At 49.1% G+C, this 15425-nt stretch overlaps 1 protein-coding gene across 1 annotated transcript in view; it reads left to right on the top strand.

Moving 5' to 3' along the window:
• Window positions 1-15425, top strand: part of sugct (succinyl-CoA:glutarate-CoA transferase) — a 55545-nt gene that overhangs the window by 2189 nt on the left and 37931 nt on the right. The window contains exons 7-10 of the mRNA XM_086150661.1: window positions 2798-2889; window positions 5623-5766; window positions 11720-11815; window positions 15136-15207. Of these exons, the coding sequence (XP_086006787.1) occupies window positions 2798-2889; window positions 5623-5766; window positions 11720-11815; window positions 15136-15207 (404 nt within the window). The remainder of the gene's footprint in view (window positions 1-2797; window positions 2890-5622; window positions 5767-11719; window positions 11816-15135; window positions 15208-15425) is intronic.

Below are 15425 nucleotides of genomic sequence, written 5' to 3'. Positions count from 1 at the left end.
TCCATTCCGAGCACCGGGCTGTTTTTTGAGAAACAAACCGGCAGAGAAGAAGGGACTGAGGGAATTCAGGGACGGGTAAACACATAGTTCGGTGCATTCCACAGGAGGAGGAACGGAGCGGCCCGCTCAGGGACAGCAGACAACACGTGAAACCACAGGAGAAGACAGGTAGAATGATAATAGTAAATGTAGTGTCAGTGTAAAAGCTTGGTTGAGAACGCTCTGGAGGAGGAAGGAAAACCACTGCCAGCCAGAAGAAGAACCACCGCTAGAGGAAGGGGAAGCACTGCCAGGGGAAGAACTGCTGCTGCAGGAAGGAGAACCACCATCAGAGGGACTTGAACCACCCCATAGGAAGGAGGACCTCCAGAGAGAGAAGGAGGACCTCCAGTGGAGGAAGGAAGACCTCCAGTAGAGGAAGGAGGACCTTCAGTGCAGGATGGAGGACCCCCAGCGGAGGAAGGAGGACCTCCCTCAGAAGAAGAACGTCCACCAGACTCTAGTCTAGTGGACAATTGTCTAGTGACTACAGGGAGGAAAACCACTGCTAAAAGGAGGAAAATTGCTGTGAGAACCGCCGTCAATGGAAGGAGAAGCACCACAAGAGGAAGCAGGACTTCCACTTGAAGAAGGAGAACCTCTGTCAATGTCCAAAACAAGGAAACAGGACGGAGGGATTAGCGTTTGACTGAAAACGTTTTTAGAGCCTTTCTGTTGTGCGCTGGGGGAAAAAAAAAACAGGATGTGATTAAAATCTGCTTTTAGCAAGAATCCCGCCCCAAAACTGACAGGAGTTTAGAAAACAATCATGAAATGAGACCAAAATTCACTGGAAACCTGTTTACACTTAAGCGGAAACCAATTAGATTTGAACTGAGACCAGAAACTTGAGTGCGTCAGGGTACTGACCCGAAGCGTCCCGCAGTTCCCCGTCTCCGCCACTAGATGTCAGCAGACTCCACGTTTCCCGCTGCCCCCCCCCCCCCCCCCCCCCCACACACACACACACACACACCAGGTCGGAGGTCGCTGTTGCGCAGCGCCGCCTCATGTTGGCTTTATCAGCGGCCGGCTGGCCTTTCCCCGTCTGCCCTCTTAGTCTTTTACTCTCCTGAAGTTCGAGACTTCGGGGCCCCCCGACCCCTGAACCCCCCGTGTTTTCTCCCCCTCGCCCTTCGCTCAGTTTGCTCCGCTGGCGTTAACGATAATAAACCGATAATGCAGTAATAATAAGCGCTGGTGTTTCTGGACCACGAGGGTCACGCCGGGACAAGAGCTCCCCCACCATCCCGCCGCCGCTCGCCTTTTGACATCTGTCCACAAGGGGGCGGTAGAAGAAGCCTCCCCTGCAGAAAAGGCCTGTTGAAATTCCACTCCACTTTCTTCTCATTTTTTTCAAGATTTTTCTAGTCATATCTTATTCTTTCACAGATATCCAGAAAAAAAGAAACCTGACGTTAGCTGACGTTTGTCAATATTGATCAGTAAAGTTGTGCGATAGCTGGTTTCCCCGGCACACGCTCATCAGCTCGGAGCAGAGTTGTCAGAATCGCCCCTGAGAATAAACACCTGGAACCTCCAGAGATGTGAGGCATTCAATGAAGATGGTAGTTTTTATGTCCTCAGGTTTTTAATCTAAACGGAATTTTTACTATTCTATATCAGAAAACACCTTTTTCTATGCCGAATGTTCTCTAACTTACGTCAAGACTCAGTCTTTTAATTTTAAACCAACATTTTCTCGCACCCCCCAGTCCACGAGGTCAGAACTGCGTTACTTATCAAAGCGGGAGCAGTGGCGTTGCAGTGACTGATGTTTGGCTGAAATAAGCTCAAGCCTAACAGGTGAGGGGTCCCCCATGGCAGCAAAATGTCTGAGTTTATGAGCGCCATCATGACGGTCGTCTGACCTCCTCACCAGAGAACTGGTGTGGTGGATTTCACACCGAAACAACCGGACGGAACAGGAAAACATTCTCAGTCTTATGATGGACAAATGGGTGGAGGAGGGGGGTCAGCTGTCAATCACAGAGCCACTCATATTCACCCTCTCATTTTACAACAATGGGCAATGTGCATCGGTGAATCTGCTGACTGTTTTTGGAGCGTGGGAGCAGACGGAGAACCTGGAGAACCCAGGAAGGAGAAAACGGAGAAGCCGGTCGGCCGCTAGAATCAAGAACGATCTCGCAGTGGGGGCGAAACTGGCGACCGCAACACGGCCATGACACCGGCAGCAGTGAAAACAACAATAACAGAGGTCAAGGTGTGCTCGGTGCTGCCACCCGCAGGCCAGGCCCGCTACTCGACTCCACTTTGAAGTGAAAATGTCTCTGGAGAAAAGATGTTTTTCCTGTAAAGGGTTTTGCGGGGAGGATATGATGTGGAACGCTGCCCGCCTCCAAACCATGAGAACTCTCTCCTACCTTTGAATCAAGCCCACATGTCCGAAAAAGAGGGGGACATTTGCAGGAGTCACTACTATCTCCCCATGTCCGGAAAGCCAAACGTGCGTCTCCTCCTGGTGTGTAATGCAGCGTTGGAAGAAAAAAAACGAAACCCTTCCCTGTGCCGTTTCACTAACCCCCCGGCTCTGCTCGGCTGCCGGCTTCATTGTCTGCATGTCTAATTACCTTGAACCCCCGGTTTTTGGCAGTGGGTCAGTGTGAAATAAACGTCTGGACTCTCCAGGAAATCCAGCATGCTTGACTCAACACTCCGCCAGGAGTCCATTTCCTCAAGCCCTAACCCATGTGTGTATGCATGTGTGTCTGTGTGTGTGTGTGTGTGTGTGTAGGCTATGGACAAACCGGTCCACAGGCCCAGACACCAGGATACGACTCCATCGCCTCGGCTGTGTCGGGGATGATGCACATCACCGGCCCGGAGGTCAGTTTCAGATGTATTACATCATCATGAATCCTCTCCTCTGATTGAACAGCAACAGTTCAATCCTGACTTGTTGTCTTCTCAGCTGTTTAATTTGTTTGTCATTGCTAATTTTGCATTTAACATTTTTTTAAATTTATTCATTGCTTTACCTTTTTTTTTTGGACGGTAATTAATAAGAAATGCAATTAGAGGTTTGACAAAATGAACATTTTAAATGAATGAAAGTTTAATTTGACATTGATTTGCGCTTGAAGGTAGCCATTTTATTTTGGTGTGGTTGTTTCTACCGCTCAGATCATTTTTATTTAATTGGCATATTCACACAAAATGTTGGAGTGGCGACCGAAGTGATAAAGAACAAAACAAAGCATCGCCATCTTAATTTGTTTAATTTGAAATTTTCACTCCGAGTTTGTTCACCCATTCATTCTTTTCTTCTCCGGTACGAAAGTAATCCAGTAATCCTCCCTCCGTCCAGGATGTCTTGGGACTTCCTAGAGTTCTTGGCATCTTCTCCTGATTCATTTGTTTCTCTTTGCCCATCTACTCCAGATGCCCCCCATGGTCAGATATCTTCTTCGAGACTTTCTAAAGGGCCCCCCAACTGCCTCCCCCTGAAAGTTTTGCTTCCAGGTTTATTGGGTTTCCTTATATTCCTCATTTCCCACGCACTCTTCCGGACCTCATACCTACATCTGTACCTGTCTGAAGGTTCTCAGTCGTCCAGGTCCTTCGTTGTCAAATCTTATCATGGCAATTGGTCTTGGTCTCTCTTCTTGAAGAACCACCTCTTCAGGACAGAAGTGTGCAGTACACTTACACCTAAAAGACAAGGCCAAAGCATTGTCTGCAGTTTGGCCAGAGAAAAGGGCATCTTTGTCAAACTGGAGAGACCTTCTCTCAACAGAGGGGGGGATCTTCGACTGAACCCTTCAGCTACGTACATCCACGTGCCAAGAAAGACCAATACATGCATACCCCTAGATGTGTCCGTCTAGGTCGTGGTCAATGGTTCTCAAATCTTGTTGTGCCTGCTGGACTTGGTCTTTCTTCTGGAAGATGTCCCACCTCTCATCCAAGAGGTTGCTACAATTCTAAGGAGAGGCCATTTCTTCAGGACAGGACTCTGCGGTACACTTACACCCGAAGGATAAGGGTCACTTCAAGGAAGGCAGCAATGTCAAACGGGAGAATCTTTCTCTGATCCGAGGAGGGAGGGTCCTTGACGCAACCTTTCACCTATGCACAACTTTGCGCTGAGAACCATCCCGAGACAGATCTGTACCCAGCAGATTACCCAGAGAGGTGAACAAGCCAGGGCGAGTCACGCCCGAGCCTCAGCCCAAGTAAACTAACGGACTTCTTACTAATTAGCCCTACAGTTTCCTGTTGGATTCCAACTCAGGTGAGTTCCAGGAACCTTTGTTCCCCAAACGACAAACACATAACTACTCACACATTGACGTAACAACCCCAGTCAACCCTGTTGCTGCAAAGCAACTTACTTACGAACCCTCTTAACTTAGACTAACGACCAACCCAAACACCAGCAGTTGTATATCCCATACATATATATATATGTACACCAGAAACATGACACAGTCTATGAGAACTGAAGAGCCTCTCGGATGAGAGGTGAAGCATCTTTAAGAAGATAAACTAAGCCCAGTTACCACAATAAGTTTTGACAACCACAGCTTTAATTCCTCCCAGCATCTAAAGTGAACTCTTCCAGACTGAAATCCCAAGCGGCCGTCAACTCTTATTTTCAAACCAGCTACATCTCCATCGACATATCCCGGCTCCTCTTTATCGGTGCGGAGGCAGCACCAAGAAAAAAAAAACAGCTCCATCATCCAACCACCCAGTTCTAGATGTGCGTTCCCTTTTTTTTTTCCTCCTTCACTGTCGTGACATCGGCTCAGGTCACTCCACCTAATGGACGTCGGCTGTGCGTCAAGTAAACTGGAAACAGACACTGTGGGCCAGCCAGATGGAAAAGGATGTCCTCCCGGGGAAGAGCCAGATCAGTCAGGGTGAATAATTGAACATATGTATTCTCTTAATCTGTTGGCGGAAACTTTTCTTTATTTATATATATGTTTTTTTTTTTACATTTAAGCAGAAGTGACACATCACTTTTGAAGAACGTAGTATAGAAGACATCTGAACCTGCTGCCGTGCCATTAGCAACAGAGGAAACAACCTTTTTTATAAATTTATGTCATAATAAAATGCGTTGGAATCCATCATTGATCTAATCTGATTCAGATGTCTAGAACGTCTGAAATCGGCCCTGAGATTCTTCCCCGGCCGGCCCGGCCCTCTGGGGCTCTGCCTCCGGGGCTTCGACGGCGTCTGGTCTTTTGAAGTTCCACCATTCAATACCGTCCGCCGACGTCGCGCTCCCGTATGCAGGGTCGCCTGCCAAGTGCGGGCATTCCCGTCGGGCAACCTGAAACAGGAGCCTGGAAGGAACATTACCCCTGCATGGGAAGAGGTCAGAATCAGTCCCAGAAGGAACAGGAGGTTTTCATGCCCCTTTCACTTCCGCTTGACACCTCTGAGAACATCAGGCAGTGCAGCGAGGTCGACGAAGATGAAGAGCAGGTGTCTTCCTCTCCCTTCAAGACGCCGCTGTGCTTCTTTCACCCATGAGCTGCCTGCCGACTGTAGTCTTCTGAAGCTCAGGAAGTTCTTATCTGCCTTTTTTTTTTATTCGTATGACAGGATGGAGAGCCGGTGCGCCCGGGAGTCGCCATGACAGATCTGGCGACCGGACTGTATGCGCATGGGGCTGTCATGGCCGCCCTGCTGCAGCGGCAGAAGACAGGCAGAGGAGCTCACATCGACTGCAACCTGCTGTCTTCCCAGGTAACGGACGAATGCCGGATGGGATGGAAAGGCAGCTACGGCCTTTGACTAACGATGGAGACCCTAAATTGGCCAGGCCAGTGAATGAGATGGTGAATGGTTGTAGACTTACTGGCAGGCTGGCGTCCGGTTCAGGGTGAGCCCCGCCTTTTGGCCAATGACAGCTGGGATACACTCCAGTACCCCTGTAACCCCAAGTGTGGGATAAGAGGTCAAGATCCGTTGAGGCTAAATGACATTGAGGCTAAATCTCATTCAGGCTACATCACGCTCTGAATGACCGTAAGGCTAATTGTCATCAAGACTACATGACATTCAGACTAAATGAGAGTGGACTAGTTGAAGTCCATCCATGCCTATTGTTATGCTTTCCCTTTGCCTGTTTCCCTTGTATCAACCCCACCCCAGGACCTCCTTGATTCAACCGAACCTTTGTGATGTCGCCGGTTCCCCTTTCTTATTGTCAGGGACGGCTTCCCAACAACTGTTAAGAGCTTCTTAGCAGCAAATTTCCTGCTTGCGAACTTGGCCAAGACAGAAATTATCATCATCTGACCTGCGAGGTCGTGACGTCCATTCACTCAGCTCTGAGGCAGCAATGTGTTTATCAGTGCAGTGTAAGATTTAGGAATCTCGTGCGCTTTGACAGGACGCTTTTTCCCCAACCCTTCATGTCAGAGGCCACCAGAGTCGCCCTCCTCCATCTTTGAGTTATCGCTGTGATCAGACCTGTGTTGTCATTAGAGGGCGCAGAGATCTTAATCCATACGTGTAATGTTTTTGATGGGTCGCCGAAGAAGAGTGCCCAAGCACACAAATTGTCCAGAATGCGGCAGCAAGTAGGGTGTCAGTAAGGTGTTGCTTCTTCCCTATAAAATAGTCTACGGTATTGCACCATCTTGTCTATCTGACTTGGTGAAGCCATACGCCTGGATGTACACTGCACTTCTGTGTCCCCAAAAGGCAAGCCTACTTTGTTGATATCTTTGAACTAATGCTGAACACCTACCTTTTTGCCGTTATACCTTTGCTTGGGTTCTTCACTTGATATCCTCAAAAAAGAGAAAATTTGGAAAATTCCACGTGCCTTGAGTTAGCAGGAGTCTGGTAAGAAATTAGCCAGGAAATGAAGGAACTGTACATCATACCGTATTCTGGTGAGTGGCAGCTCTGTCTCTGCCTGTCTACTCCGGAGCTGATCGATGGGCTGCTTGCGACTTTTTAAATAAGCAAGTGTGTCATGGCGGATGTCTGTGTGTTCGTGTGTCTTGAGAAATCCTAAAAGAAAAAGTCTGGCTTTTAAACAGATGTCTGATATATCCTGAAATGTCTGCACGGTTTAAACAGAGCAATGGCTACTGGCTGTGTCATTGTCGCTGTTTACACAATTTAAATATTTGTCATTCTGAAACTGCCAGCGACTCCGAGACCGATGGCTTCAAGTGCTCCAGGACCCAAGGGCCGTGCGTGATTTGTCGGGTCAGGACGAGCCATCTGGGTGGCTTTTAAAGGCTTGTTTTATGTTTCCTTCTCCGTCCATCTTTTCACCTTTTCAGCCGAGAATGATGTTTTGACGCAAGAGTTTTACGGCCCCTCAGAGGGAAATTCGTCTGGAGAGTTTGGAGTGAAAACACTTTGAAAAATCTTTTATGTTTTGAAAAATGGCGAGCGCTCGTGTGTCCACGTGTTCGCTTGCTAAACGTCAGCGCCGGCGACCGAGGGCAGAAAAAACATCACGAGTGACGGTCGAGATTTGTGAAGCTCCGGTATGCTCGGAACCAGCACAAGCTCAAAGTATAACGGGAAAGAAGGTAAATGTAGCATTATGCTAAAAAAAAAAGATACTTCAATGTAAGATGAAGATAGAAACACCCAAAATACAGGGTTATTTGGGATGATGAACCGGATGTAGCCTGGTGAAACCGTGGCCGAACAGCCAGGAACCCGAGGAGGGGTGACTGACAAAGATTCTGCAATGACCTACAGACTAAGCATACAACAGTGGCCAAGAGGAAATGGGAGATTTGTTTCACTCGGTTGATTACAGTTGAGGCGGCTGTCTACAATAGTTGTATGTCTACATGTGCGATCGACTAGCCCATGGTGAACCCCTGCCTTTCACCCAATGACAGCTGGGATAGGCCACACATCCTCCGGGACCTTGGCTGCAGGATGAGATAATGATGGGTAATGAATGAATGAACAATTCTAGAAGAGCAACGGCATTCTGGAAAACATTTAATAAACCCTCCGTTGAGGACGCAGGAGGTCCTGAGTGCCTCTAAGGTTCCTCTGGAACAAAAGGCCCAATTTCAAAAGTATGTCTTTGTTTCCTGCCTCGGTAGAAGTTACAGCTGCCTGTGGCTCCACAGAGACAGGACAATTAGTCATGTGGACCTTTGGAACTCATTTGCAGATTTCTTTTCATTCTTTGTGATTGGATCAAGTCTTCAAGGACTAGAGGGTTTTTTTTTTTAATTTTAGCTCAGGCTGGGACTGGAAACTCCTGGAATCATCCACTCAGACTCCCCTTCTTCTTTTCCTGTTGGCTACATCCTTCAAGGCTCGGCGCAGCATGTCGTCTTCCGCCGTCTAACCCCATTCTCTGTATCCCCTGCTTCCACACCAACCCATTTGACAAACTGCTGACAAGTTCTAATGAACTTGTACATCCATGAATCACCTCTTTGAGCTTCCTCTAGGCCTCATGACCGGAAGTTTCGGCCACAGTATCCCTATACCCAGATCTTCACTATCCCTTCTCCTGTCCACGCCCGAACCATCTCGGTCTGACTATCTCCAAAATCTAACTGGTGCTGTCCTTCTGATGGAGACGGACTAAGACTGATCCACACCGACTCATGGAAATTATTAATCCGGTTATTGACAAGCGAACTAACTGTGGGCCTGTGTTCTAGTGTGGGAACCAAAGGCACTCTGGCTTTTCTTAGTCCTGTCACTCAGCCTCTGGGTTTCTCAGGAAGTCAGGTGAAGGCTCCAACATGGCCGCCCCTCTTGGTAAACTGGCCGCTGGACCGCTGATGGTTTTGACGCCAAGTGGAGAGTTAAAAAAAAAACAAGACTTTTGTCTATGTTGTCACGACAGCTTCCTGTCTTCCAGAACCAGAATATATTGTCTCTAATTATGGTAAAACCAACAGCAACCAAAGCAGTAGATAATCATAATGCTCTGGTTCTTATTCACAGAAGTTGGTGGTACCCTCCTTCCCCCAAGCCAACCGCCGCCTCCCGAAAAGTGTCACATAAAGATGTTAGTTTGACTCCACGTTGTTTAATACAAACGTTAAAGCAGCCTTTCCTAGAGGAAACAGGCAGATTAAACATGAAAGACTTCAAACATGAAGCTCGGGCTGTGATCGGTTTTGGGGGCTACGGGGTCCCGATCCCTGCGGTCAACTCCCGAGGCCCTCCGCGCATGAACTACCCCCGGCCCAACTCTTCCCGCCTCATATTCCATGACACATTCCTGCATGGAGTGCTGTGGCTACGGCGTGGCTGGGCCCGGGGGCCAGATGAAACGGCGCCCGCCGCAGAGTCATGTGGACGGGTTTAAGTCGAGTTTAGTTTGGTTGTCGGAGAAATGTAATCACTAAAACCAAAAGGGGGTTCACAGATTGGCCTCCGCCAGCGGCCCGCAGGCCCGTGAATGCCTCCTCGATATCCACACCAAAGGCCCGAAAGTCACAAGTCTGAACCCCCAGCTGCAGATGTCTTGAATTGCTGTGGTTTTTTTGAGGAAATGCAGAAAAATTGATATGTTTGGGTGATAAAAAACAGTTTTCTGCGATTGTCCCACTAAGTCAGACGTTCGACGCAAAAGAGAGAGAAAAAAAAAGCGAAGCACTCAAAGAAGGATCTCGTCTTTCTGTAAAACGCAGCGTGGAAGGGGAAGCTGCGGTTGATTGACAGGCCGGAGTCACCTTCAGAAGTCGCCCCTCTAAGTCGTTAAATCAACAGGCAAATAACAGGGAGCTGCAGACACCTGTTATTACTATCAGGTCTCTAACTTTTCTTGATTCAGGAAACCCAATGAGTTAGGAGTGAAGCGGAGCAGAAAGAAGGTAGAGGCTGGCGCCCGGTCTGAGCTGTAGCAGAAAAAAGCAGTCATTGGGTATGAAGGAGATGTAAGTCAAAACAAAAACAAAACTTTGAGACCGGGATTTGGAGACAGATGTGAAGGTGCTTCTGCCGGAGCTTGAGGCCACTCGTCTCTCTGTGAACTGATCTGTCGCAAAGAGAAGAACTATCACGTAACTAAGGACCTGCCTTGATAGGCCAAAGAACTCCAGGAAGACCCGGAGCAGCAAGTCACCGGGCCAAAATGTGCCACCAAGCAACTGAGAACCAGGATCCATTTCTGCACAATTGTCCTTCAGACCCCTCGCCGCTCAGGCCGTCTCCAGCCCCACTGGGAAGCCACCGTGTCAGGGAGACGAGTTCAATGCAAGGACACCCGGGGAGAAGAATGGCTGAACATCCCAGAAGACATATGGTCGAACATCTCGGAAGACGAATGGATGAACATCCTGGAAGACGAATGGATGAACCTCCCGGGAGACGAATGGACAAACATTGCGGCAGACAAATGGACAAACATCTCACCGAAGTGGATGTTTTACTGCCAAAGTGCAGAACTGGATTCCTGAGAATTTCATGTGAGCTCTCATAAATTGTACCGCCACTTCCAATTCAGGTCTTTGGTGGAATTACTCCCGGTTGAATGTAAACTCTTTCAGACTTTACATTTAAACACTTACATCCTGCCCAATAAATTGCCACGTGATGCGTCGCGCGCTGATATGTCAAGTCACGATCCCCAGATGAGCAAGAAGCGACTTCTAGAGACGTTAATCCAACCACAGCATTCATCCACTTAAAAGAGATGATGGATAAAAGTTCTCAAGAGGAAGCAGTGCATCTCCAGCTTTCATCATTTACGAGCATCAGCGCCGATCCCGGCTGACATTGGAGTGAGAAGCGGGGCTTAACTGGACCTGTCGCGAGTCGGCCTAACCAAACTGTACTTGGTTTGGTCCTCTCGGAGTAGACCAGGGATGGAACTAATTATCCTCAAACATTCATTCATTTATTCATCATCCATACCGCTTATCCCGCACTAAGGGTTGGGGAGGGGTGATGGAGTCTATCCTGGCTGTCATTGGACGAGAGTCGGGGTTCACCCTGGACCTCCCGCCAGTAGATTGCAGGGCCACATGTAGACAATTCATCTGGGTACTTTAGGGTCCCCGTTGAACCTACGGCATCATGTTTTTGGACTGTGGGAGGAAAGAGGAAACCCACGCAGCCGCAGAGAGAACATACAAACTCCACGCAGAAAGGCCTTTCCTTCAAGAGCCTTCTTGTTGTGAACGGCCGACGGAGTTCATACAAAAGTGAATGGCCAAGTGGCATTTATAGAGGAGCGACCGTGCTCCGGAAAAAGTTCACGTTTAATAACCCGTCTGTTGAGGAAGCAGAAGGTCCTGAGTTCCTCTACGGTTCCTCTGGAACAGACGGTTCAATTTCAAAAGTATATTTTTCTTTCCTGCCTCAGTGGAAGTTACAGCTGACTGCGGGTCCACTGAGAAAGGACAATTTGTCATGTGGACTTTTGGAGCCAAGGTCATTACAGTCATCGGAAGTGCCGTCGTGCCGCCCCATCCTCAAACAACCTTGGTCAGATCTTATCGTGGCAACTGGACTTTTTTCTCCCCGAAGACATTTGTCCTCAGTTCTCTGAAGAACTGAAGAGAGGCCAATGACGTCCCGTTGATCGTTAATTGAGAACCTTCACAGTTGTATCCTACAATAATTACCCAACACCGTGTCTTTCTACGTTGGTCTTAACTCATCCGTTAAAGATGTACGTGAAGTCCTGCAAGTTGACAATCCTGATAATATAATTTTTAATCCTGTCTCTCCGCCCCCTCAGGTATCCTGTCTCAGCCACATCGCCGCCAACTACCTGAACGCGGGGAAGGAGGCGAAGCGCTGGGGGACGGCTCACGAGAGCATCGTTCCGTACCAGGTAACCCTCGGCATCTACGGGCGGAAGTTGCTCTTCACTTTTGCACAACAGCAAAATAGCAAGTATCCAGGAAGAAAACAGGTTAGCAGTCAGACGGCAGGTCGTGACATGAACCCATTCGGGAAAAACAACAACCTGCATCATCCTAGTTGGTTTTTTTTTTAATGTGAAATTCCCCAAAATGGAGGTAGAAGCCAAACATGCGCGTTTGTAGTTTTCCACCACAGCCACCAGGAGGCAGCGCTACGGACACCACGCCGCCATGCCTGTGCGTCCCATCACTGGAACTCAGAGCTTTGTTTTTGTTTTCTCTCTGCGCTGAACTCGTCCCTCGGCCGACCCGAGGCGGAGTTCCTGACCCTCTCTCTGCAGTTTCAATCTGCGGTGCGAGGAAGCGACCAGGACGAGAGCTCTGTAGCTGCAGGGCGCCCCCCCGAAGGGAGGGGGACACCGGAGGTTGCGGCGGAGACGGAGATGGGGGGTCGTTGTGGACGGGGGATCGTAACTCGGTCGGGTCCGAACGCGGAAGGAGCTCAGCTTGTCACTCCTGACGCTCATCGACCTCTGTAAATCCACTTCAAAACTCTTAGCGACCCGTTTCGGAAACGCTTCTTTTTCTTTCACCTCCAAGGAAAGCGGCGGGTTTTGACTTCCCCGATGGCGTCCGGCGGGTCTCCCTGTTGAAAGAGCTAAAGCGCTCTGGAGGGGAAAAAGGAAGTTGTTTTTTTGTGCCGTATTTAAGTCACACACAAGATACATTTTTTTAGGGGTGTTTAAGAAATCAGTATTTGAGTACATGGCGTGCCGAGGGGAGCCGGCAGCTCTCCTTGTCATGTCTGCATGTTGCAGGTGCACCGCCCCGTTTCCTGTCCCGACTACAGCGCTGTGGAATTGCGGCGAATATCCAGTCGCCAGGCGGGAAACTGTGGAACAAAGGTGGCCGTTGACGTCGGGAGCGGCGCCGCCAGCCTGCTTCACATTAGGAGCCCGACTGGGGGCTCACATGTGGAAACAGCCTCAGCTGAACCGAAGGAACCCCAACCTCCCCCCCCCACCCCACCCCGGGCCCTCCATCCCGCGACTGTTGCGGTTTGCGCCTCGGCCGCGGCGGCCTTAACGTCCAACACTTGGAGCTAATACTCTGTGCCTCCCCGGAGGCGGCGTGGATGAAAGCCGGCGGCCCCCCGAACAACAGAACGCCGCTGTTTTGCGGCGGCCCCGGGGAGGACGACACAGGGCGTCCCCCCGCCGCTCAAGTTCACGCCCCATTAGCGAGATGGATCAATTCCGATGCGAGGCGGACAGCGCGGTGGTGACGAGGCACGCGAGGGGAAGAGTTGAGCCAGGAGACAAAAGGGAAGGAAGAGTGAAGGCCTTTAGAATTTTCTTTTTCGGGACAGGAACTCCGTTTTCGTTTCCTGATCAAAAGGCAACGCCGGGGTGCCGATGTGACAGGAAACGATGCAAAAAAAATAGCGTGTTAAAGAGAAATGCCGGGAGAGGCGGGGTCAATCCCAGACAGGTCAACTGTCAATCACACGGCCACATCCAGGAGGGAGGCAACTCAGCACTCTTTCATTCACACCTACTGACTACGTGAGGCTTCAGTGAACCTGCTGAGAAGATCATGGAGAACATTGAGAGAACCCAAGCAGGAGAACATTACATTACATTACATTGCATTTGGCAGACGCTTTTATCCAAAGCGACTTACAATAGAGGACAGAGGGACTGCAAATACACTTGCAAATACACGATGCACAGGAAATATACAGAGCAGAAAGCTTGGGTTAGTGAGTTGTTGTTTTTTTTTTTTTTGACAAACACATACACACACACTGCATAGCCTAACTAACATGCAGAGGAACTAAGCAGGACAACTTGAGGGCAGCCCAGGCAGGCGGAGGACCTGGAGAGAATCTAGGAAGAAGCACCAGGAGACAAACTGAGCTGGAGATGATGGAGTCAAGCAGCAGTGGGAAGACCTGGAGAGAGTCCAGACAGGAGAACGAGGAGAGGAACCAGGCAGGAACAGGGAGAAAACACAAAGGTTCCACACAAAAAGAACCCAGAGAGAGAAAAAAGAAACGTGAAAGTCCATGAGATCCTTCATGTCTTTGAGCGTCTCCGATTTAAACCCAGGAAATCTGAGCTGAACACCTGCGTCAAGCCCAAGGTGAAGGCCAGGGAAGGTTTTCGGGAATCGGACTTGGGGGGGGTTTCAACAGCTACAGAGCGTCGTCCTCTATAAACACAGCTCAATTTGGGATCCAGACACACCGCCTGCCATGAAGTCTGGTCGGCGGTTTGGGATACGGTCATGGCGAGAAAAGTCTCCAAATCGGGGATGGGGGCTGGAGGGGGGGCGTCTGGAAATCGGCAAAACAAACGGTGTGAGACAGACGTCAAGCCGAAGTCGGGGGCGAAGAAGGGCCCGATCTACCGGGAACCTCTTCATCCAGGAGATCCAGACCCCGCAGCGCTCCGCCTGACCCTCCCAGGAATGTTAGCCTGTTTTTTTTTTTTTGTCTTTTTTTGGTGAACGTCCCGTCGAAGTCCCCGTGTGGACTCCATTACCCACAACTCCCGGGGGCGCGGGGGATGAAAGGCAGGCGGAGGCCCAGCGTGGAGGGTCAGCTGTGGGATGCGGTCGCCGCCTGTGAGCTGTGTGACAGCAGCCCCTCGTCCCCGTTTCATGTGGCGAGGAGCTTTTTTTTTTTTTTTTTTTTTTTTTTTTATTATTATGAGGAGGAGGAGGAGGAGGAGGGAGGAAGAGGGGTAAACCAGAGGCGCTTCCTCCGCGGGGGTTCCTCCACATCGGGACTCTCAGAGGTGAGATGTTCCCCGTGCTCAGAAGAACATAGACTCAACAGAGAAAGAATGAAAACAAGATGTTCTTCTATCCATCTGATTCACACTAAATAGGTATTCACTCACTAATATTATCTTATTTGATCTCTAATGGCACACAGATCAACTACTTTTGGGTGAAAATGCGAATTCAGCCGACATCCAGCAAGTGGATGTCAGCTAAATTCGCATTTTCACCAAAATTAGCATTAGCATTTTCAATAGCATTTTCACTAGCATTAGCAACAACCCCAGATAATGGTGCGGATAACACGGGCCTCCTGGGTGTTCTACGCGTGTTTTGTTTTTATTTTAGAGCGAAGTCTTCGGGCAAAGGGTCAAGAGTCCACGACGTCTTGTGTTAATCAGATAGAAATAAAAAGGCTGCGTGTAAAATCCTGACACGCCATTGGACAGCTGATGAAGATGCAATGGAGGATCTCCACTTAACGTCTCTTCTTCTGCTTCAGGGCTTCCAAACCAAAGACGGACACATCGTCGTGGCCGCGGGAAATGACAAGCAGTTTGTTAAAGTTTGCCAAGTGAGTAACTTTACCGCTCCATCTTTTGACCTGATCCATAATCAATATACAGCAAATTTTATGTATGTTGTAAAAAAACAAGTATAACCTTCAATATCAATCAGCAAGAAGATACATTGAGTAGAAAAAAACAGAAATATTGGTAAAATCAAGAAAACAGCTGGGAAGTTGCCAGAAAATTGTTGAGAAAAGAAAGTTGTGTGTGTATGTGTTTGTGT

Source organism: Fistularia commersonii, chromosome 8, assembly GCF_037954325.1.
Source record: "Fistularia commersonii isolate RoL2024-O1a breed Wild chromosome 8, RoL_Fcom_v1.0, whole genome shotgun sequence".
NCBI lineage: Eukaryota > Metazoa > Chordata > Actinopteri > Syngnathiformes > Fistulariidae > Fistularia > Fistularia commersonii.
Note: the sequence above shows the minus strand (reverse complement) of the source record. Positions and strands in the feature narration are given on the sequence as shown.